Below are 24,656 nucleotides of genomic sequence, written 5' to 3'. Positions count from 1 at the left end.
TAAAAGTGATATCGGTGCGAGAAATTGAATTCAACACCGACGGAATAAACAAAGTAAATCAATAATTTTCACGGGTGGCCAGTGCACTAACTTTAAGAACCGAAATTCACCATAAACAGAAACACCTCCATTTATTAATGATCGCTCAAAATTGCAGAGTACCAATTGTTTTAACATTGCAGCGTGTTGTTTCTTTTTGCTTGCGGATTGTTTCCAATGAATCTTCTTTTTTTTTTTCTTCTTCCAGACGTTATTCCCGCACAATTGCCGAGTCCGCTCTTCTACACACCCTCACATCCTCGCCGAGCCGGTCCATCTATCGTTTTTGTAATTTCTTTGTTTGTTTTCTGTATTGCGTGTCAGCACTGCCTTTCATCGTTGTGGATATTGGCTAGTGATCGGATTCTATCCTTTGGTCTACTTGAAAATTTTTTAATTGTTCTTTCCCGTTTTCATTTAGAATAATATAGTCTATTATAGACTGCTCTCTGCTTCCAATGTATGTATATTCTCCCTCTTCGTCTCCTTTCACGTTTCGGTTGAGGATGTACCACCCTTTTTTTTCTACGAAGTTAATCAATTTTTTTCTCTTCTTCTTTCTTTTGTTGTCTTCTTTTAGTATCATTTTTCTTTCTTGTATTCCATTTTCGTGTTTATCGTTTTTTCACATTTTATCGTTTTTCTTACACCTGTTAATATTCCTCCTTTTGCTTTTCCTTTCTTGTTTTCCCTTCTGGCGTATTCATATTCCCATTCAAAATATTTGGTAGTTTTTTCTACCAATTTTCCCAATATTTTTCTTCTACCCATACTTCTGCCATGCCGATTACATCATAATTTTTCACGTTCCAGAATCCAATTTGGATGTTTCCTTTTTTTGTAATGTTTTCTTTTTTCTTCCTTTTTTTGTTTGTTTTTGTTATCACCTGTTGTTCCTTTGTTAATTGTTTGTGTGATCTTCCCGAATTTTCCAATCTTCCAATTTGGATGTTTCCTTTTTTTGTAATGTTTTCTTTTTTTCTTCCTTTTTTTATTTGTTTTTGTTATCACCTGTTGTTCCTTTGTTAATTGTTTGTGTGATCTCCCCCCCCCCCCTCGATTGTGAATGCTTGTTTAGTTTTTTTGTCGTTAAATTACGATATCTTTCACCCCACTTGAACCATGTATCATTTATCATGAGCTTCATATATTCCATTTTTGTTGTATTACCTTTTTCTTTTTCTTCCTTCATCCTTTCTTGGATCTTCTTTTGCATTTCTCTATCTGTAACTGTCAGGTCGTTATCGATATATACGTTTTTATCTCTTAGGGATTGTCTGTCCCTCATGATGCGATTTTTTTCCTCCCAATTTGTACATTTTATTAGAATCCTTATTTTTCGTTCTCTATTTTGTATTGTACGGGCTTCTGTAGCAGAAATATTTATTTTTAATTCATTTCTTAGGAAATTTATTGCGTCGGTTCTCTTAATATTATTTGCTCCTTCTCCTTTAATTATACGTTATTTTTTTCTTCATCCTTTCTTTTTTTCCAGTCTCCATTCTAGTTTGTCTATTCTGTCCGCTAGTTCTCGTTTTTCTTTGTTCCATTTTTATTCCGTCTCTTGATTTTGCCTCTTCAGTTCCTGCATTTCCTTTTAAACTCTTCTCTCATTTCCGTTATTTCTTTTCTGTCATTTCTCATTTCTATCATACCTACTCTATTTAAGGTTTACCATCATGTTTTTAATTTCCTCCATGTTTTCGGGTTTTTCTCCTGGTTTTTCTTTCTCTTCTGTCTTTGTTGTGGGCGGTGATCGGTAGATTTTGCCGTTTTTCTGTGATTCTTCTAGTTAGGCTTCTAACTGCTTCCTTGCTTCTTCATCTTGTTCTCTTCCTCTTTTCTTTGAGATTTCCTGTGCTGTTGGCTCGTGAATGTCTTTGTTGTTTTTGCATTCCTCCTGTCTGTATTCCACTTGCGTTTTCTGCGTTTAGCAAGCTAACGTCATTTATCTATGTTTTCTAATCCTTTTTCCCTTACTGCCTTTAGTTCTTGTGGATTCCCTGTCTTCTCTCCCCCTATTCCTTGTTTATTACGCTGCTCTCTCACTTTCTGCTGTCGGCTCGGTTGCGTACTGCGATGTATGGTGTGTTGCCTATCCTCAAAAAATTTTTGGTGCGCCTCCCGCTACGTGACGTTAACTTTTCTTATCTCTCTTTTGCATGCAACATTCGTCCTTATGAATTTCTTATAACCTCTAAAGTTACTCCTGTTCTAGGTATTTCTACTCACTGTTCTGTTGCTTACCCTACTTTTGATCTCTCCAATTTTGTATTGCAGCTTGCTGCTTCTATTCCTCTATCTTTTGTGTTATCAAACTTCGCTTTGTCCCAGTCTGACTTCGAAATTCCCGGATCCTTCCAAAACACACACAGTCCACGTCTCTCGCACCCCAGTGGCACAAGTACATTGTTTACTAAAATTAATTAATTATCTGGCCAGTAGGGATATTTTTGAGTTTATTAATGCATTAAGCATTTGTCTGTATAGAAGGAATGCAATAATTTGTGTGATTTCATGGTTTAATCATAATAAATGTGGACTTTTAAAAATTTTTATCCTATCACAAGGGAAAAAAATTGAATTTCATATACAAGGGAATAATTTCTCCAATTAGATTCAAGTATTCAAATTTATGAATATCTTGCTAAGTAAATGGAGTTGATATGTTTTTATATTTTAGCTGGGACTTGCTCACATTCGAAATTGATAACCAGTGATGAGGTCTTTGTCTTCTTTGTGTTTATAGTGCGTTAATATGGCTCTTATGCTCACATTGTTTGAAGAGTAAGTGCAATTAGTTTGTAATTCCCTACACTATACTTGTATCAACCTAGTTTAAAGGTTAAAGGTAAAGGTAATCGATAGTTTGATTAGCGAAGTAGATCAAGCTACGGATTATTTTAATATTGGTCTTATCTAGTTAAAGTAGAAGTTATGAGCCAACATGGACTATATACATGCTTATACTACACAAAAAATGACACGGTTTTTACCACAAACTACTACGCAGGGATCGAAACTCTATCGCGCCTATGACTTTTGGATGCCCAACCAGATATTTACCGTATTGGTTTATAGAGACGCAATATACTGTTGGGATTTCTTTAATCATTTGTGAGATTTGACAGCGCAATAAGTAACAGAATTCCAAATCCTATCCACGAATCAAAAAATCAAAATCATTGACCTCAACTGATATTACTTTAATTGGAGAAACAATTCGGGTTTAAATATAGTTACGTCTATAATTGTCCAGTGAGCCGTAAATATGCATAAATAAATAGAGGATTTTTGTTTGGTTTTTTTATTCTTTAGGAGGCATTTTCCTTACAAACTGTGACATACTTTATAAGACCATGGTGCAGTAAAAAGTCGGCACTCACTAAGAGCACGTAAAATCAGGTACGATGTTCGTAAATGGTATTCGGATCCATCTTTTACACAGATCTGGTTGTTGCTTTAAACAATCTATAACACCAGGAATAGTGATTACATGAAGAACCACATTCTCTACTTTGTCTAAAATATTTTTAACACGCTGCAGGGTCCATGGAATTATAACCCAGCCCACGAAGGAATACTTAAGCCTGTTAAGCGAATTCAGAACATTCGCCTGGGCACACCGTAGGATCTTCTCGAAATTCTCTGCTATACCGTCATCGGGCTCGCATTCAATTATCAAATGCACGGTATTCACCAGTTGACCAACCTCCTCCATAGGCACCTTGTCGGCGTTCGCAACTGCGCAATCAAATAGTCCCTGGATAAGTACCTCGTACGCTAAAATTGAAACATCTCCGGTGAAAATAGAATTACACAAGAAAGCTGATACCTTGCGCGGTGCAGAGGAGCAGCACGAAAAAACTTCCTTCGAAGAGTAACTTCATGTTCGAAGATTAACGCGCACTGGTAGCACATCCGCTGTATTTATACTTTAAAGGTATCTACGATGATAAGCGCCATCTCAGTCAAGGTCTCAACCGAGTCATGATTTTTTCACAAGTGAGTGGTGTTGTCACTAAGACAATGTTGCCGCAACGATAAGAAACACGAGAAAAATTCTGACGTCCCCACGTAAAGTCTAAAGTAAGGAGACTCTATAGACACCTGGCAAAGGACCTATACTTCCTGATAAGTACCAATAGAGCTCTATAAGCTAAATGCCGAAGTTCCGGAAAGGGTTTAACCAACCCTTTGAGGGTATTGGAAAACCTTTTAAAAGCAAGGAGATTCTACTATTCTTGTAGTTTCCGAAGATTCAATAGCTCCTGATGTATACATTAAAAGGTTTGAACTTTAGGCTTGAATACTCCGCACGAGGGACAAGTTATCTGTCCCAGGGGCGAGACCCTACTAACAAAATCTCTTTGGTTTAGAATGAGTTGCAATTCAATAATTTGCACATGTTCCGTAGTTTAAAAGTTATGGACATGCAATTTTCCATTTGCTTTTAACAAAAATGTGTTATTGCATCAAGGGTGAATCACCCGTTGTAAAGTTACATTTTACTTCGACCTGCTTGTAAACCAAGCATTTCTTTGTTTTGGAATTGGCTTTTAACCTCATGTATTGTATATGTGATTTATATTTATATATCAATTATTTAATATTCTAAGAGCCCGCGACGCGAACCATTACCATTCAAATAGCAACATAAAACGTATACATGAAGTATTGGAGGTCCCCATACACGAAAAGCTCGGTCTGTCGGACCGCATTTAGCCGGAAGTAGGGAATGCAATCCCGCAGCAAAATCTCAATCCCGGTATTTGCGGGATCCCGCAAAACTTTAAATAAATTGGCAACTAAGCAATTCTATGCGTTTAACTTCTGCATTAAAATAAGTCGCTAATTATCACAATATTTAACAAAAAAGTACCTTCGGCCTAACTTAGAACTCAAAAAAACCTCACCTGTAAAGCACAAAAAGGTGAACTTCTAAAGTGCCTCAAAAATCATAGTAAATTTTTAACGACAAAATTTAACAATTATATAAAAAATAACTTCTCCGTTATGCGCTTCATTATCAAAGTAAACCGAGTCGTCCACTTGGTCGACAAATTCCTCAGTCCCGCAAATCCCGCGGGATCCCGCTCCATTTATGTTCGGGATTAATCCCGCAAAAATGCTGCGGGATCCTGGTATTTCGGGATCCCGGTATTGCATTCCCTAAATGTGACCTGTAGAATCCATAATTTCAAACAGTTCCAAGATTGGGCTACTAGTTCAAAAGTTATAGCCCTTTGAATTTTTTTTCGAAATTGGTTTCTAGTCTATAACTTTTGATTGAGATGTCTGATCGAAAAAGTACGAATTGTTTTGGATTCAACGCACCAAAATTAATAAGAAAAAGTGTTTTCCTGAGAAATTTTGGTGCAGTCGATTTTTGGTAAAAAAGGAAGGTTATACACTGCCTTTTTTTGAGCCCAAAAAAAAAATTGTCTCCGATCGATCCGGAAAAAAATGTTCTTATAGAATGTGGCCTGTAGAATCCATAATTTCAAACAGTTCCAAGATTGGGCTACTAGTTCAAAAGTTACAGCCCTTTGAATTTTCTTTCGAAATTGGTTTCTAGTCTCAATAACTTTTGATTGAGAAGTCTGATCGAAAAAGTACGAATTGTTTTGGATTCTACGCACCAAAATTAATAAGAAAAAGTGTTTTCCCGAGAAATTTTGGTGCAGTCGATTTTTGGTAAAAAAGGAAGGTTATACACTGCCTTTTTTTGAGGCCCGAAAAAAAAATTGTCTCAGATCGACCCGGAAAAAAATTTTCTTATAGAATGTGGCCTGTAGAATCCATAATTTCAAACAGTTCCAAGATTGGGCTACTAGTTCAAAAGTTACAGCCCTTTGAATTTTCTTTCGAAATTGGTTTCTAGTCTATAACTTTTGATTGAGAAGTCTGATCGAAAAAGTACGAATTGTTTTGGATTCTACGCACCAAAATTAATAAGAAAAAGTGTTTTCCCGAGAAATTTTGATGCAGTCGATTTTTGGTAAAAAAGGAAGGTTATACACTGCCTGCCTGACTATTAACTAACGGGTGATCAAAAATGAGTTGCTGTCGTGTCGCCTTTGGAAGTTCAAGTGAAGTACGATTTCCCATGTAAACAAAAATTCCAAAGGTGACTCGACAGCAACTCATTTTTGATCGCCTTGTATTAGATAGGTAACTGATCAAAATGCAAAGACCTATATTTGAAATACAAATTATACTACTACATTATACTCTCGGTTTCAAATTTAAGTCAACGTTGCCGCTTTGATTTCATTTCCGGGCGTTTAACGGCAAACAGGCTATCGGAAAGGACATTCGATACAAAATCTCAGGTTTCGTAAAATGAATGGCGTCTTTGATTTGAAGTTCAAATAAGATCCCTTTCTTTGTTTGTAGGATTACACAATTTAATTTTGCTGGTTTAAAATTTCCAATTTTGTTCGTATTTTAACCTATTAGTCTGTAAACAGTAAAAGATTCCTTCAAACTTCGTTTTAGCACGACATTTCTCCCCAAAAAGGCACGATTTCGATCATAAGTGTCTCAGTAATGCATCAAATTCCTCTTTGCGCTCATAAGCCTCTTGGACATGCCCAAGAGATTTTCGGTACGGCGACCTGGAGACCTTCCAATGAAAATTGCCATTGTTGAATGAGCTTTTGGTTGCTGTGAAAGTGGTGCTGTGGGATTCAATGATGCCTTCGAGGCTCTAGGAGGTTAATAAGGCAATTGAAAGCCAAAACAGAAAGCTCTCTTCCTTTATAATTGGTAACTTGATTAGCGAAGTAGACAAGACTAGAAATTCAAGACACTGCACTATTGTTATTCTATTATCAAGTCTTTAGACTTGCACTCGTAAATGCAAATCAGCGATGGAGCACAGATCGGGTTTTTGCCGTTTTTACTTTCCAACTTCACAAAATGACAATCTAACGCGCCTATGAGTATAGGATGACCAACGAGATACCTACAGTATTTCTTTATAGAAACATAATACCGTTGAGATTTTGTTTAACGAGTTGTACTCACTGTAATTTATAGTTTGAGATTAACTGGTATACTTAGGCGCCATCTGTCGGCTGGAAGATTTCGGCTGGGTGTCATTATGACCGAATGCGAAGACCAATGGACGTTGGACTGGTTGGAGAGGACCATCCCTCTTATTAAGCCCTGGGATAGCGGGTTTCCGAAAGGGCACAGGGTAACCAAGGTGATGGTGTTATTCGGGTTCCCGGATGACACGGCTACTACCTTTAAGCGCCTCCAGATGCAAAATTCTAGATATCATTTTACATTTTGTGAATGATTGTGAAGTTCTGTAACTTACTCCATCATTGTTGAGTAAGGAGGTGATTTTGATTACTACGCAAAGAACAAAACACTATCGCGCCTATGACATTGGGATGGCCAACACGGTGTTTACAGTATTTGTTTACAAAAACACAACATTATTATACTGTTGAGAGTTTTTACAAATTATTTGTGAGATTTGAAGTGAAAGCAGGGAGGGAAATAATGCACTGCGATTTTTAGCAAATGGCAATTACGTAATGTTCGTAAGAAGAGACAATTCTGCTTAAGTATTGATTCGAGTCCAGTGAACTCTAGATATGCATAAACAAATAGACAATTCTTTGTTTGGTTTTAATATTCTTTGGGAATCATTGTTTTTTACAAATAAATTGTGATCTGACATTATCCACGGTACAATAACGACTAAGGGCATTTAAAATCAGGTACTTCCTTAATAAATGGTATTCGGCTCCATTCTATACACAGGTAAGTTTGTCGCTTTACACAATCCAGAACATCAGGAATAGCGAATACCTCAAGAACCAGTTTCTTTATGTTTTCTATCATATTTTTTAAACGCTTTATTACGATTGTAATTGGATCCCAGCCCACGAAGAAAAACTTAGCTCTTTTAAGCTCATTATCAATATTCGCCTGGCCACACCGTAGGATCGTGACGAAATCGGCGTCCATGCCATCTTTGGGACGGCATTCAGTTAGTAATTCTACTGTATTCAGCATTTCACCAATCTCCTCAGGAGTCACCTTATCGGCGTTCGCAACTGCGCATTCAAACAGTCCCTGGACAAGTACCTCGTACGCTACAATTGAAACATCTCCGGTGAAAATAGATTCAACACAAACAATTCTGACGTCCCCAGGTCCTCTCTGAAGTAAGTAGACCCTACAAAACCCTGTGAAGGGACCAATACTCTCTGATAAGTGCCAATAGAGTATCGAAAGCAACGGTTGAATGTCGAAGGAGTTCCGGAAAGGGTTTAAACAACCCTCTGAGAGAACACCTTTTAAAAACGTTTTAAAGGCGGGGAGATTCTTAGAGGATATTAGTCACCGGCAATTACGTATGTCTAAAAGTGGATGTGAATCATTTTGTCTATGATACACGAAAGAAAAGCTGTTCACGAGCCTAAATTCGAGAAGGGCCGTAGATTGAATTCCGAAAGATCCGCGAAAATTTCGTCAAATACACACTAATTCGGAAGTGAAGAATTAACCAGTTACAAGGTTCATTTGAAGTCGTTTGGCCTGTTTAAGTACTCTAATAATAACTCGTATTGCGAAGGTGGAAAACTAGTTTGAATGCAGTCGATATAAATAAAAAAGTTCATTGCCCGATCATTTACACACAACAAAAGGTAATCGTACTAGGAAGATTCTGGATTAAATGTCGATTGTTTGAGGAGCCAAAATACTTCCACGATCGACTGCGTTAATTAACCTGCGCTAATCGGATAAAGCGAACCTTTCAGATAATCATGCGGGTTTTCAGAACTTCGGTTCGTCGTGCCGTTGTGGCTTAGCGGCATTCTCGTACGGAGTGGACATTTCAATGGGAACCAACGGTATCGTGGCTGCGAAAAGTTGAATTGGATCTCTCGCGAGCGAATACACTTCTCCGGGGTCAGTAGCACTTGTGGGGGAAGTTCAGGATAAGACCGGCATCCTAGATAAAGTCCATGCCGAGCAGCGTGTGATTTTTAGCTTGTGGGAGGACGGGGAATGAAGTCCGGATCACTTCCGTACGTCCACGGGTAACCTCGGGTCTTAAGGAGGTTGTATAACCACGAGCCGGTAAGGCTTGGTCGAGCACTACCGCTTGTCTGCTCTATTTTAAACTCCATTGTAGGCCTTGGTCTGAGGGTTGTTTGGAGTGGTGCTGGGTCCGTGAAGAACATGCGTACCTCTTCATAGGGACCGGTGGTTGAAGGCGTGCACTTCCGACGTTGGTTGCGAATGACTTCCCGTTTCCGGCACACAGGCGATGCCGGAGTTTCGTGTCGGTGTCCTGACAGTGGACTGACTTATCGTAGCGGGACAGACGTTGTGACTTCCGATTGTTTAGCCTGATTCTTGCGGCATTCTTCTCTCGTGTGATCGGAGAACTGGTAGAAAGTGCAGTAAGCTTCCTTATCTCAGTGGCTGAGTTCAACACATGTGCACATGTCTTTGGTGAGCTTCTGGAGGATTCTGTGGTAGAGTAGGCCGTAGACCATGCTCGCCTGGAAAGCGTCTATTTGGGAATCTTTGCGTTCAGTGCGCGTTTTGCGCTCCTCTCCATGACCCGTTGCGAAGAACTTTCGTAGGAGTCGCTGGGTTGGCATGGTAGGGTCGAAGTTCTCTTTGAGGAGGTCGACGGCTTCGTGCTGGTTTCTTTCACCCCTGGCAGGAGCATTTGGGGCGTTGTCCTCAGTGACGCACTCGCAATCTTTGTATACTGTGACTGCGCCGAGGAAGGCGTGGACGTCTTCTGCACCTCCCTTGAATTTTGCCGGGCACTTCGAGAACGATCCTCTAGATACCTTCATCGTAGTCTCCTTGGACTGGTTGATCAAGACTTGGAGTTGATCTATGGTCAGGGTAATCGGTGCTTGGGTCTCTTCGTGTCTTTGATCTCGTGTGCTGTGAAATTTTGAGGCCTTCTAGTTGGGCGGGAAAAGCGGAGGCTCAAGGTTTCCTGTGAGAGCCAGAGAACGGGAACGGAAGGAGCAGAGTTCTCTGGTATTCGCATTGTAGATTTCAAAGTGAAGCTACGTACGCCTGAAAACCCTCTGTCAAAATCTCAAACAGTCTGGCTGCGGGATTCGAACCCACAACCTCCAAAATACCATCGCTTCGGTCATGATTACGGTGAGTGGTTTAATTCTTTAGCACCCACTGTTTAATTACTAAAAGTGAGGTTTACGGATGACGCCCTCCTTGAGTATGCTGGTGACCTTAATTAAATAAGTCGTAAAGGGATAGATGGTTTTGGATGTATGTGGGTTGCGGAGGTAAGGGGTTTATGTATCCGTTACAAATTTACATTTTTATTAAACGACATGTTTAACATCCGTTTAACTTTGAAGATAATCCTAAATTTCGGAGATAAACGACAAATACAACTAGAAGACCCAAGCTTACCCCCTTAAGGGCCCCACGAGTGGTCAATGGACCCTGATTTTTGTATTTCCGACATCTATGTTTTACTACATTGTATTGAAGTTCGTTAATTATCGTTACTACTTAAATGTTTGTTATTTTTTAAAATGTATTTGTTATTTACGTTGAATGGGGTGGTAAAGGAAATTAACATAGGAAACTCACCCCAATTAGGTAAAAACTAAAACTTTAACTTAACGGTGTAACGGTTTACTTTCTTAATTTTAAGCATTATTAGTGTTCACTTTAAAGATCCTTGTAACTTTTGAATAGAGGGCTCGATTTATTGTCATAATTTTAACCACGCTATTTTAGGGCGGAGTTTCCGGCGCCGTGATTAGTGGTTATCGCTTGCCCACATTCATACACCTCTTTCTTTTGTGAGCCGTGACAAAGTGTACTCATTTTAATTAAACAGCTGAAGCGTTAGTTGAGAACGTATGGAATGTTATCTGCCATCATCCATATTTTATTAATCTCTGGTAATTGGATTAATTAAATTGGGGATTCTGGAATAATTAGTGAACGAATTCTCCTTTAACTCCGTTGGGAGGATATAATTGCGTTTTTCTTCTTTACCGTAAGTATCGTCATTTGATTTTATTTTTTTGAGGTGTACTTTTCTTCCATCGACGATTGTTACATTAATCTATAATTAGCCCTCTTATTTAAAAGATATAGACATTTTGTGACATGAACGAAGAGGTTACCTTTGATTTTTTAAAAATTTTCCGCAATTACACTGGTACTTTTTCATATAATTAATCTAGTGCCTAAATAAGAAGAAGTCGCCAAACTACAAACTTATCTTGCCAAAATTAAGGGTGTTACACAAATTTAAATCTTAAATGTGGTCAATTAACCCCTCTTGGGGCTTCGAGTGCTAATACACGCACTAAAATATGCGGTTTGGCATCTTTTATCTGTTTGGATTAAAGTATAAAAAAACCGACATCCGACTCAAACGACCAATGTTGTGGAGTGGACCGTATCTTCATTTTTGTTTTAAGTCTTACCATTACTTACCTCTAATTTTATCGTCAAAAACATTAAATGGAGTGGTAAAGGAAATTAGCACAGGCAACTCACCCCAATTGGGTAAAAACTAAAACTTTAACTTAACGATGTAACGTTTTACTTTCTTAATTTTAAGCATTATTAGTGTTCACTTTAAAGATCCTTGTAACTTTTGAATAGAGGGCTCCATCTGTTGTAATTTTAACCACGCCATTTTAAGGCGCATTTTGTGGTTATGTATTGTCCACATTCATATTCCTTTTGTGAGGCGTGACAAGATGTACTCATTTTAATTAAACAGGTGAAGCTTTAGTTGAGAACGTATGGAATTTTAACTGCCATCATTCACATTTTATTAATCTCTGCTAATTGGATTCATTAAATTGTGGATTCTGGAATAATTAGTGAACGAATTCTCCTTTAACTCGTAGGGAGGATATAATTGGGTTTTTATTGTTTATCGGAAGTACCGCCATTTCCATTTCATTTTTTTGAAGTGTACTTTTCTTCCATCGACGATTGTTACATCAATCTATAATTAGCCCTCTTATTTAAGAGATATTGACATTTTGTGACATGAACGAAGAGGTTACCTTTGTTTTTTTGATTTTTAAAAAATTTTCCACAATTACAATGGTACTTTTTCATTTAATTAATCTAGTGCCTAAATAAGAAGAAGTCGCCAAACTACAAACTTATGTTGCCAAAATTAAGGGTGTTACACAAATTTAAATCTTAAATGTAGTCAATTAACCCCTCTTGGGGCTTCTAGTGTTAATACATGCACTAAAATATGCGATTTCGTCTTTTAATCTTTTTGGATTAAAATAAAAAACCGACATCCGGCTTAATTTTTGTCCCTTTTTTGGTAACTTCTGTACTTACTCCTTTATTATTTTTGCGATCTCGGTTAAGCTACGGGAATCTTATTGTAGGCAGCCACGTTCTTCTGACGAGATTGGCCAATTAAATACCGTACTTCCATAGAGGCAGATTATGAGGCCCTTCAGGCATTATTCAGTTGATCATACACAGAGTCCTGCGGCTTGGGAGGTTTTCTTTTGATTATTTGCAGGATTTGGATGCGAAAATTGAGCTCACTTCTTGGCGTCTACGATCTTATACGTGTGAAACGTGTTTTAAGATTCAGTAATATTAATTTAGTTGAGTAGTAGGGATTTTTTCAATTAGTTATTATAAGATTAATATTTAAAAAACACACTTTCTTTGCTGACTCTACTTTTTAATATGTACATTGGAATAAACTTAGAATAAAATTTACAATTTTCTGTTAGTTATCATTTTTTTTACAATTTGTAAACTGACATGCTACATAAAATAATGGTAAAATAAATCAAGCGCTCAACACTCACTGGGTGCATCTTAATAGGTCCTTAATGAGTGGCAGCTTACCCAATAGGCCACACAGAAGTGGTTGCTTCTGTATACATTCCGAAATACTGGGAATATCCAATAGCGTAAGAAGGAGTTGCAAGACCCCCCCTAAGACCTTATCAAGCAAAGTTAAAACAACAAGCAGTAAACCTCCAACAAGTGGACCCAACGCCAACATTTTTTTTGCAAGATCCGTGAGGGCGCTCTGAAGATTCGTTATGAGACACTCCAAGAGCTTGCCGACATCCACGGCCGTCTCGGCGGTCTGGCAGATCTTTAACACACTCGCTTTAGTCATAATGGCTGCAATCTCGTCTGGTAGTAGCGAAGTGGCCTTCTGAGCTGCGCAACGAAGAATTTGCTGGAGCCCATCGCCAAAATCGAGTTCACCTAAAATGTCTATGTAGATAGAACCGAAAAGTAAAAGTTCTTACCTTGAACGTTGCTGAAGAACAGCACGAGAGAAAGTGTTGCAAGGAAAAGCTTCATGGTTGGAGGCTGACTGCCCACTACCGGTCTCTCCTCCAGTTTTATACCCAAAAAATGTCTACGTACGTATTTTACAACGCTACATTGCGCCACTATAAACAATGGTTGGTAAATCTTGAGATCTTATCTGTTTTTTTTTCACAAGCAGCTAAGCCAATAGTGCCGAAACGACAAGAAATGCGAACAGTTCAATCAGACAAATTGATTTACCCAAACCCAATGGTTCAGTTTGTAATCTCCATGAAGGGCTCAATGCAAGAGCACAAGGGAAGTGCTTTAAAATGTACCACTCCCAGTTTTATCACTTGGTGGCCATTGTGCAATAGGCAGATAAAACGCAAAAGCCTTTTATCAAATAAGCTTATTTCTCAACACGCCAACAACGTGTTCAAACACAAATACGTTAAGTATATGTTAACAAAGCTTGTTTATACAACAGTTGCACAATGTCTCAATGTAGACTCTCGGCGAAGATGATGCCCACTACCACGAATTGTATGAACTGTAGCTTAAAGTAGTAAAAGTAGCAAGATATAATCAATAATCGATTATTCGATAATCGGAAAATCGATAACCAAGTAATCGCTTTCGTGTAGATATTTTGCCTAACTTTAATTACAATAAATCAGGTACACCTCCCTCGAGGAGACCAATCAAATCATGTAATAAACAAAACATTTATGTAATATTATTTAACCATAATAATAATAAGATTACGAGACATCACTAAATATGACACGTGCAAATAATTAAGTAGCGCAAATACTGATAGCTACTTATTTTGTCGTACATTGATAAAAAAGTTTGTATAAGCTTTGCGAAATGTTTCAATTAAATTGTTACTGAATTAGTAAGAATTATATAAAGTAAAGGATGAAGGTGCAAATTATTTACATAATCGATACCAAATTACAAAAATAATCTTTTTTATTAACAAATTATTAGGTTTTGTGTCCGGATTATTAGAAATTCGATTAACCGAAAATGCAATAATCGATCTTGATTAATTATAGTTGCTCACCCGATTGTGACTGCCTGTAACATAGCAGCCAATTATAAATGGCGACACGTAACTGTACCGCAGAGCCACTGTGTGTCGCAGGAGGCGACTAAACAAAGGCCCGTCACACACAACCCCAGCGCTCATAAGTGGAAAAACCGCTCACGAGCAGAAAAAAAGCGCTCGAGCACCGAGCACTTTCAGTAAACGCTCGAGTATCGAGCACCAAACGGCCGCTTCGAAAAGTGCTTGGAGCGCTTCTTCCGCTCGCGAACAGTGCCCAGCTCTGCCTAAAACGCACCCTACAACTATAATAACCTTCGTTTGCTGTGGGGGATTCCGTACCATCGAGACCCCCGGTGATACGTTCTACCTCAAAACTCAGTCCAATGGAATTTTCAATCATTATTGTTCAAGTGACAACGTCTCTACACGTTTTAGGGAAAAATGTAGAACCACAGGGTGTGGGGGTCTGGAACCTCCAGCAGTGAACAACTGAATTTTCCCATAACGAGTGGTTTTCCATCGTAAACTTCAGCAGCGGTAAGTTAATTTCAATTTACAATCACGCAAAAATATATTATTGGGAAATAAAATATTCTACGCATTCATTACGTAAGCGACGTTGGGCACTTTTATCTCTGAAATAATTAATCCGTTATCAACAAAGACGCACCTTGACATTAGGGAAGCTGAAGCCGTATAAATCTAGTAATGAAATTTCTTCAATCTGAGCGGAACTTTAAGTAAATCTAATGGCATCTTCCGGACCATTGTCCCCTCCTACCAACTTCATATACCACGAATACGAGACTTGACCTAGGGGAATCCTGAATGCATATCCCGAAATTTATATATGGTGCCGAAATTATTGCTAGTGGAATTGTATTATTAAACCGTGGTGGCCTCGACTTCACCAAGGAGCTGCAAAGGTTACAGGAACAGCATAATTGTAGAGATCTACAGCATCTGAAGGATCTGCGGAATTTAGAGATTATACAAAGTTCACAGGATCATCACCCATATTATGTTTACTGAATATCCAACACGTACCGTCTTCGGGACATTATCTAGACCGTAAAACTCCGCAGTTTCTGAACAGAACTTACAAATGCCAGTTATTTCAAAGGTTAGCGCCAAGATCAGGTTTGTTTTTCCATCCTTAGACTCTTAAGCGCTTCTGCCACTGATTATAGTTACAATGCTCTTCGTCCTAACAGGTCGTAACGTATGAATTTATGAGACAAACAAATTTATAAATTACGTAGTTTCCAACTGATACTGCACTTTGGCAGAATCTTATCACTTACGTGAATTTACTTCGCCTTAGAGCACGACATAAACTGCACTCTCCGCCGTTATCGCAATTCAAATGGACAACCGCCTTTTGATATACCGCGCTGTAATTTTATTTTAAAGCGCTTCCATAAATCATTTCGAAGATAAGGGTAACAGTTTATAAAAGAATTGCAAAAGAAATTTAAGATCGCGTTCAGATAACGTTTAAATGAGTTCCTTTGTCAGAGAACGTCGCGTATTGTGGAAATGTTTGTCGACGCGACGGTATTTTCCCGCGCTATACATTTCTAATGATGGAGAAAAGGGGGGTGATTTCTCGTTTTCACTTCGAATTGGTGCAATATTTTTCTTTATCAATACATCCGCGGCCCTGTGCATTTTAAGGGTTTCCCTAACGGTATCTGCGGTTGCAATCCTGGTAGACGGGCGAAAGATCAAAGTGCGCTGTAACTACTCGACGTCGTCCCAGGGGTAAGATCAACCCCAATCCGAGCGGCTTTATCGGATTACGTCGGTTATCTACGGCAGATGTTCAAACATTAAAGTGCAGTTATTTATATCGATTTGGGAAATATATTTGCGATTTATCTCGGTAATGCCGTTAAACGCCTCCTATTCTATTCCGTTCCGCGTTTTTAACGTCCCGAACAGATTCTAAGCGACTCTTAAATGTTACGAGCTCGTCTCTTTTTATCTACCTTTGGGGTTCGCCGACGTATTGATTTTTACCAATCACAAATGCAGCATTAGGATTAGGATCACTTCAATTCGAGAGGGCCCATAATCGTTACGTGTGGTCATCCAAACCAAATTCATGTAAATAATTTGCACTTCCATATAAAACGTTACACCCATTTTGAATAGTTAGGTTTCCAAAACGTTTCTGCGCATAATTTACTCAATTTCGACTTTCGATTGTCGTCAAAATTTTTGCTCGAATTGCTCTCCATTGTGTCATTCGACAGTCGAATGTTTTCAAAAGAGGCAGTCAGCTTTTGGAAAACCTCATAACTTTGAAGAAAGATTTTAAAAGATCTATAATATTTTTTAAAGGATTAAAAGGTTTTTCTAAAGATTATTTTTAAAAAAACAAAAGCTCTTGGAAAAGTCTATTAATGTCTGAATTAAAAAAAACTTAGAATAAGTAACTAGAAACGTTGCAAAAGTCCTTTGTGCCCTTGATGACCTTACTCGAGATTATACCCGATCGTTTTTCAAAGGGAGTAACGTTTTCAGAAGAAACGTGTTAAGGACTATAAAGCGAACCATAGGTCTCTCAAGGTTCCATGAAAATTAATTTATGTAACTTGCTATCCTTGTAAAATGCTCTTATAACCTTAAAAGCTGGAAAATGCCTTAAATCGAAGGCTCGGAATTCTCTTTGAAACTCTTTTTAGGAAAAATACAGATCTTGATGATAGGTAATTGGCCATAATGGTTCCTTAAGCGTTTTAAAGTTTTTGAAAAGCTCTGTTTCTAAGACTAAAGTTTTTGAAGACCCTTAAAATCTGAACGTTCGGGTTTGATGATGCTCTTGAGAGTTTTACATTTGGAGATTCTTCAATATGGCCCTTAAACGCGAAAAACTCTCAAAAACTTGCATAAGCCTTTGAAATTTTTTTCTTAAATAGAGGAAAAAGTCTTCGACATACCAATAAAAGTCCATTAATCATTAACCCTGAAGACATTGTGAGACTCTTTCGTAAAGGCACCCCAAGGTTTTTGGGATTGTGTAGTCTTAATGTATCTTTAATATTCGGATATTACAACACCCTTAAAGGTTACCAAAGCTCTTCAAGCCTCTCACTAGCCTTTTTCTTCTCTCTTTAGAAGAGACCGAGGGCGTTTCAACTATGCAGCAGCCTCAAAATGACGTAATAGAAGCTACTGAAGAGTTGCAATTCTTTAAGGGCGTTAAAGAATCCTGTTACGTTTTCAAACTTGTTCAAACGCCTTCAGGGGACCTTAATAGCCTTCTAGAATCTGCAATGGAGACCGAAAATTTGCCTTGTCTTGTGGTACTCAAACGTCCTTGAAAGTCTGTCCAATGCTGTATGTGTTCCAGTGACAGATTTGAAGTAGCCTGATCTGAAGAATACGATCAATTACAAAAAAAGGAAGAATTTAAAGATTCTGAAAGGTCCAGGGGATTCAAGGAAACTGGACCTTTGTAACGGGTGCATTAGGACGGTTTCGATTTACCCTGAAAAATAAGTACAATAGCATTTTTAACCTGTAGAAAATGTGTCTTCCGAAACAACTATTAGTTTTCGTTAACATGAAGAATTTATCTGGATGATTGAAGTGAACGAAATATGTGTCATTGGCGTCTTTGTTATTTTAATTGCTTCTAATCGTCAGTCGCGCATTGAAGTCGGCTTGCTGCATCAAACTACATCCGTCTTCAAAGGGCGCATTGAAGTCGGCTTGCTGCATCAAACTACATCCGTCTTCAAAGGGATATAATGCTGCAGCCTCATCTCATCATGAGGTAAAGTCATAATGGAAAATTCTCATCTCTTTGTTTTTGAGATAATAAACAGCGGTTCGGGATTGGTAGCGCTATGGACACTAACCAATCGAAGAAGTGAATTCACCGGAGATTTAGATCGCTTAATTACCGTCAAATAAGGTAATCTCATTTTTCTGGCATTTGTATTTTCAATTCATTACCGTGCTTTTAAGGGCAATTAGAACTTTATCTTTATCATTCAAGTATTAAAAAAGATAAGATCGGCCTCGTCTTTTGTTGTAGCTGTGGACGCTTGATTTTTAAGTAGTGCAGACCATATGGTTCGTTTCAGAAGTTTCTCGTTTTAAGATTGCGATGGCGAATTGTGTTTTAAGAGAAGGCTTCGACATGGCTAAACAAGGGATTTGGTAAGAAAAGGGGTGGCCACTTCTCATAACGGGATCTTGCATAAATAAAGGTCAAATTAGTTAACATGTGGTTGAAAAGAAGAATGGTAAAGTGATCAAACCCATAGTCCTTTAAAAAAGAAGGGATACTCCACAGGATCGTGATGATGGCGTTGTCTGGTACTTAACGTTTTTCAGAAAAAAAACAGCACCAAAGGGTCTGAGGATCCTCCCCCTGCACTGCTCTCAGCAAAAGGGAACTTCTGTGTTACCTCTAGTACTGGTCTTGGCTGGGGAGTATTTCATACGCCCCATCGACCCCCACCCCGCCCCCTGGTATTACGTTCGCCCACAAGATTAGAGTAAGTTCGATGGTATTTTCTCGTAAATGACTGCTAAACATTGGAGGTTTCTGTGTGGAGGGCGTCGCACCGGGGTCCGGGGTGTATTGAATACCCCCAGCAGTACTCTCAGTAGTGGAAGACTTGGTAATACCGATGACACTGTCATGGTAACCATTGAGATAAGGTCATCAGCCCTTCGTATGCTGGGGAGTATTCCAAAGAAAAGTCGCTCCCTTCCAAAAACTTTTTCCTAACAGAATTCACATGTGGGAAAACCCCAGTCGACAGATCCGAATGATGCAGAATGCTTTAGTCTCCTTACTGGTCGTTAAACAATCTTCAGTATCTTAGCCTTTAAGGAGCTTTAGGATTATTTAAGTCATCTTATTTATAGAGGGTTACATTTAATTTCTTTTGGGGTTTTAATTTTGGGTTCAAGCCCTATTTTAATTGTTACCAGTTTAACCTTTTCAGGGTTATAAGCTATCGGCTTCAATTAATTTGTTACCTCAGTACTTAGTTGGTCAACTTGCGAACTATGTTATGTTATGGTCGAGTTTTACACGCGAATGTTATGGTATTCCGCCACTTCCTTTTCGAAAGATTGGGCGAGTCAGTATCGTACTTCTAATAGAAGCTTACGACGAGTAAGGCGAGGCCCTTCACACATTGTTCAATCCATGGCATTTCGTGCTCTGCGGCTTAGGAGTTTTCTTTTGTTTGGAAGTTTATTATGGATCAGTGAACTGAGCTCACTTCTCTGGATGACATCTAATTTACGATTTACAATTTATTCGATCATCCTTGATTGGAGCTTTGCTATAGAGGATAGTCACGCTCGCGGTTCGAAATGCAATTTTATTTCAAATGTAAATAAAGTAGGATAAATAAATACTGTTTTACGTGTGCATATTCAGGATGAGATAAATGAAGCGGGCCATTATAGTCTGAATAAGAGCAAGGAGAGCGAGTTAAAGCACGTCTATAGTAATCGAATGTTGAATGACAAAAAACTTGTCAAGCATTACTATGGTGCTTTTTTCTTTTCTAAAACATCTACATCGCTTAGGAGTCTGATTAGAGTCCCCCAGGGCGTACAACCGCTCCCAAATTGTTGATACTCCCGTGAGCACATTCATGGTAACAGAATGTTTCCTTGGTGGGAGAATCCACGCCCCGATCTTCTATGTTACGTTCGTTCTCAAAACGTCTAGAACCCACTTTTGGAGGATGGGCAACTAAATTCTGCTTTCCTAATGCTTTTTCCGTATCCACTAGGTCTCCAGATCGATTTCCTGCAAGATGCTTACATATCTCAACACTCTCGTGAGCAGTTTCGATAAAGCGTGATCGAATTCTTCTTTCCTATGAAGTATACCATACCACCAGGCCCCTGGTGCTGCGTTCTCTTCTAAAATGTCTAAATCGCCTAGGAGTCTGTTCAAAGTTCTCCAGGTGCTACAACCGCTCCCAAATTGTTGATACTCCCGTGAGCACTTTCCTGGCAACAGAATGTTTCCTTGGTGGGAGAATTCCACACGCCCAGATCCTCTATGTTACGTTCACTTTCAAAACGCCTAGAACCCTCGGCGTCTTCGTGCCCACTTTTGGAGAATGGGCAACCGAATTCTGCTTCCCTAATGCGTGTTCCGTATCCACTATGTCAATTTCCTGCAAGATGTGTGCAGATCTCAACACTCTCGTGAGCACCATTTAAGGGGAAGAGCAATCAAAGTCTTATCTGCTGGAGGGTGTTCTATATCCCCCCGACCATCAAGAGCTATTCCATGCCCCCGGCCTCCCGGTGCTAGATTCGTTCCCAAAACGTCTAGAAGCTTCTGCAGTAGTTAGGCCAAAACCTGGATCAATTCAAGGTCGTTTGCCACCTGGTGGTGACCTTGGAAGATAGGTCAAAGTGACCTGTTACGTAGCGGTGATCTAGGAAAGTAGGCCAAGGTTATCCAAGGTCACCATAGAGTTTCAGAGCTTTGTGGTGTCAAATACCATTTCAGAGGTTATCCAAGGTCCATGACCCATTTCTTTGTGGTGCAATTACAATTTCAATGTCACCCAAAGTCAATGACTCAATCCTAAGTGGTATCGAATGGCATTTTTAAGGGTATCCAAGACAAATTAATCCATTTTTTTTGTGGTGGCAAGCTTCAAGTTCAATGCCTTCCAAGGTCAATGTCTGTCGTGTTAAATTACGTTTTCAAGGCCATTGAAGGCCAATAATCCAATTTTTTGAGGTGCCAAATTACATTTTCAAATACACCTGTCAACTTTAAATGGTGTCTAATTTCATTTTTAAGACCAAATGTACAAATTTTTTGGCGCCAAATTACATCTTCTGGGTCACCCACGCTCAAGCCACTTGATGTGGTCTCAAATTACATTTCTTAAGGTCATCCGTGGTTAATGACATCATTTTTCATTGTGTACATTTTTATTTCCAAGGTCATCCACGGTCCATTGTTACATTTCTTTTGCGGTGTCACATTCCATTTTCGAGGTAGTCTGACCCTATTCGTTGCGGCGTCAAATTTCACTTTCAAGGTCGACAAGGGGCAGTTACCCTATTTGATCATTACCTAAACTATGGGTGGGTTCAGGGTCACACTATTAGTATACAAAGCGCCTCAGTGTACGTGTCACTGACCTTGACTGACTCTGAAAATGTAATTTGACGTTACAACAATGGGCTCATTGACCTTGAATGACCTTAAAAGTAACTTCACACCACAAATAGTGGGTTCGAAGGCCTTGGATGACTCCGGATATGCAATTCGACTGCACAAAAATGAGCCATTGACTTCGATGACCTAGTTGTTGAAATTTGACACCCCAAAAAATGGGGCCACTAAGCTAGTATGACTTTTAAAACATAATTTGACACCACAAATGGTGTCATAGAGCTTGGATAACTTTTGCACTTACACCATTAAAAAAAATGAGGTCATTGACACCCGAATCGTGTTGAAAATGTAATTTGACACTACTAAAAATTGGGACCATTTTCGAAGTGTAGTAGTCAAAATGTTGAAGGGTATTCCATACTTGCGATATGAAAGCTGTCCGGTAAGTCTCTCAAAAAGGATCGAATCATTTTAAATAGCTACTAATTCGCCACGAAAAGCTTAAGATTTCGATATCGCACCAGAATTATTCAGGGCGCGTGACTGCATGTACTTTTAACAAAGGATTTGGTCACTATCCTGGTCAAAGCACCCAAATCTAAGATGCTCGCGAGGTAACTATACACGAGTATCTTGCACAAAGCACGAAAAGGGACATCAAATACATCCAAACCGATAGACAGGTAATAACCGAAGACACCTTTGTAAATTATGCAGAACGAATTTCCTAAATCCCTTTGAACAGATAAAAGCATTATGTCCACACCTAACCGAATGACGACAATTTGTAGTTTCAGTGGAGCCGAGGGTGTGACCTGGCTTAACTAATGTTTGCCGCTCGCTCTTTGGGGATCCCCGTAAGACGGTCCCGCGGGAATACAAAGTTAGGCTCGTTTGAAGTTAACATTAGAATTCTCTTATTGTTGTCACAATAATGGCAACAGTTCTTAAATTAGTTGTCGAGGATTCCGGTTATGCTTGACATTTGCGCTCCCGTTTCGAGCACGAAATAATTTGCGTTAACCGGGAACGCTTCGTCTTCATTTACTTCATTCCACTTGATTACGGTTGGTTAGTTTGTAATTGCTTTCGTGTACGAGTTTCAAAAGTCTCGAACGATTTAACTTCGAGGGAGAGTACTTTTTAAAAATGAATTTGTCCGTTCCCCTCGTACAAAGCGTAATCTAAATTTTGTCCTCCGCTAAGGCAATTTGAAGCAATTTAAATGTAGAGATGCGAGTATAAAGTACATTTTATGTAACAGTTACGCGCTCCCATCCAGGACTAGGCTGTGCACGTTTAGCGGCGAGTGTTAGATGAGATAAATGCGATTATATGGGCCCTAAGGCGGAGCCTTGGGGAGCGTACTTGTCAGTCTGCACTTCAATTACACGAATTTACATATCAAAAGCGATCTTCAACATTTGCATTTGGATATACGTTTATTGGATATTTCTCCCGAAGGGAATTCGAAATAAGGTTGCGTGTCCCAGTTAAGATTTAACAAAAATATTGTTGCTCGAATTTTAAGAAATCACAAAGGGAGAGAGGCTTGCGTTTCGCTCAAGTTTTAAAGTATTCCAAAAGGGGGATCTAAGGTAGTTGTGTAAAGTCGGAGGCTAAGGCCCCTCTATCCCGCGGGATCACGGATCGCCGTAATGATGGCGCGAGCTTAGACTAGCAATGAAATGGGGGTGACACTGTCGGCAAGCGAAACTTTACATCTTACCTACTAATAGGTACACAATTCTAAATTTAATGCCCTTGCTTTAAACCGTAATTGGGTTAAAACTGGCAAACGCGTCCTTAAAAGAGAATTTGAAATTGTGTACGTGCCTTAGTTTCAAAGTAAAAGTCACAATTAAGCCGGAGGAATGTTTTTATTTCAACTTGACTACTTTGGTTTTTAACGTGCCTCATGTACGAAGTCTTAGCTTGCAAGATTTAATGTGAAAGTGACATCCTCTGAAATGATTCATTTGCCGTAAATAACGCTAATTATAGAGATATGGCAAATAAACTGTCCAAATGTTACTGCTAGACTTAACAAACTCCTATGGCACGGCTATGACCACACAGCTAAGTGGTCCAAACTACCTGAATATTTTCGTGCTTTACCCACTTGGCTTGCCCGAACTAACGAAAGGCGCAAAATTTACAGGGTTCTTAAATCCACGTGGCAAAACGATACACGACATTTTATTCTGTTAATACAAAGTGTTGAAACGTTCTTCGGCTAGTTATACGAAGAGATTTTGTTAAGTTCTATGATCTTTTGGTAGCTACAAAAATGCACACTACTTTTTTAAACAGACACTAATGCCCGTTTGCACCGACAAATTCCTTAAAATCCGTGGCAACGATTATTGAGACAATGGTGGCCATGGATTTTAAGCTACGTTTAAGCTAAGTCCCGCTTAAATTTGTCGGTGCAAACGGGCATTAGCGGCACAAATTAGCACAAATTAACACAAAATTATGAGATACTTGGAACTTAATTCCTTTCAAGTCGACACTCCAACTTCACGGATCCATCGTTGTTACAATCACAAACGATATGCAAAAATTACATAGTACCTAATTACAGAACTCACCAGTACTGCGGTTGTTGGTTTCATGGAGAGTCTTATTGGATAAAAACGCGTACAAGGGTTAATATCAAGGAGTTGGAGTGCATCAATGGTTGAAGGTTTCAGCCTAAATCAATGGCTGGAAGGGATGTCTGATTAACTGAATTTTCTTTCGCGAGGGTTTTCTTCACTAAGTGGTTAACAACACGTGACATAGCGCACCTAGTGCAGGAGAGTATTAAGTCCTTAGACTCTTCGATGCACTTTAGGAATTAGCAATTCTAACGCAAATACGAAAAGAGAGAAACCACATCCGATCACAAAAATCACAAAAAAGACGTACAGTTCCTTCAATGTCAGCGCTTCGGCAGGACGTATGTACATAATACGTTAAATCGGCCATTCGTTCATAATAATCTCCTATGTTCTTTTCACCGATTTGGTATATCCCAGATTCCCATAGTCTTGTAATCACTTCATTTACTGTGGCCATCATATAGTGACCATCTCTCATTTGCATAGTGTGTGTGGAATCGGGGATCACGCCGGCTGC

General features: G+C 39.0%; 2 protein-coding genes across 2 annotated transcripts; both read right to left on the bottom strand.

Moving 5' to 3' along the window:
• Positions 1 to 3,341: 3,341 nt before the first annotated feature.
• LOC116181439 lies at positions 3,342 to 4,001 on the bottom strand. The gene is made up of 2 exons (XM_031501816.1): positions 3,875 to 4,001; positions 3,342 to 3,822 (listed from the first exon to the last, which is right to left on the bottom strand). Exons 1-2 carry the CDS (start codon positions 3,927 to 3,929, stop codon positions 3,425 to 3,427), a joined length of 453 nt encoding a protein of 150 aa, XP_031357676.1. The 5' UTR covers positions 3,930 to 4,001; the 3' UTR covers positions 3,342 to 3,424.
• An 8,805-nt stretch (positions 4,002 to 12,806) lies between these two features.
• LOC116181006 lies at positions 12,807 to 14,483 on the bottom strand. The gene is made up of 3 exons (XM_031501217.1): positions 14,417 to 14,483; positions 13,341 to 13,487; positions 12,807 to 13,296 (listed from the first exon to the last, which is right to left on the bottom strand). The coding sequence occupies exons 2-3, from the start codon at positions 13,393 to 13,395 to the stop codon at positions 12,881 to 12,883; spliced, it is 471 nt and encodes a 156-aa protein (XP_031357077.1). The 5' UTR covers positions 13,396 to 13,487; positions 14,417 to 14,483; the 3' UTR covers positions 12,807 to 12,880.
• Positions 14,484 to 24,656: the final 10,173 nt, after the last annotated feature.

Source organism: Photinus pyralis, unplaced genomic scaffold (assembly GCF_008802855.1).
Source record: "Photinus pyralis isolate 1611_PpyrPB1 unplaced genomic scaffold, Ppyr1.3 Ppyr1.4_LG9, whole genome shotgun sequence".
Lineage (NCBI taxonomy): Eukaryota > Metazoa > Arthropoda > Insecta > Coleoptera > Lampyridae > Photinus > Photinus pyralis.
The sequence above is the reverse complement of the archived record's forward strand: the minus strand, read 5'-3'. Positions and strand labels throughout refer to the sequence as shown.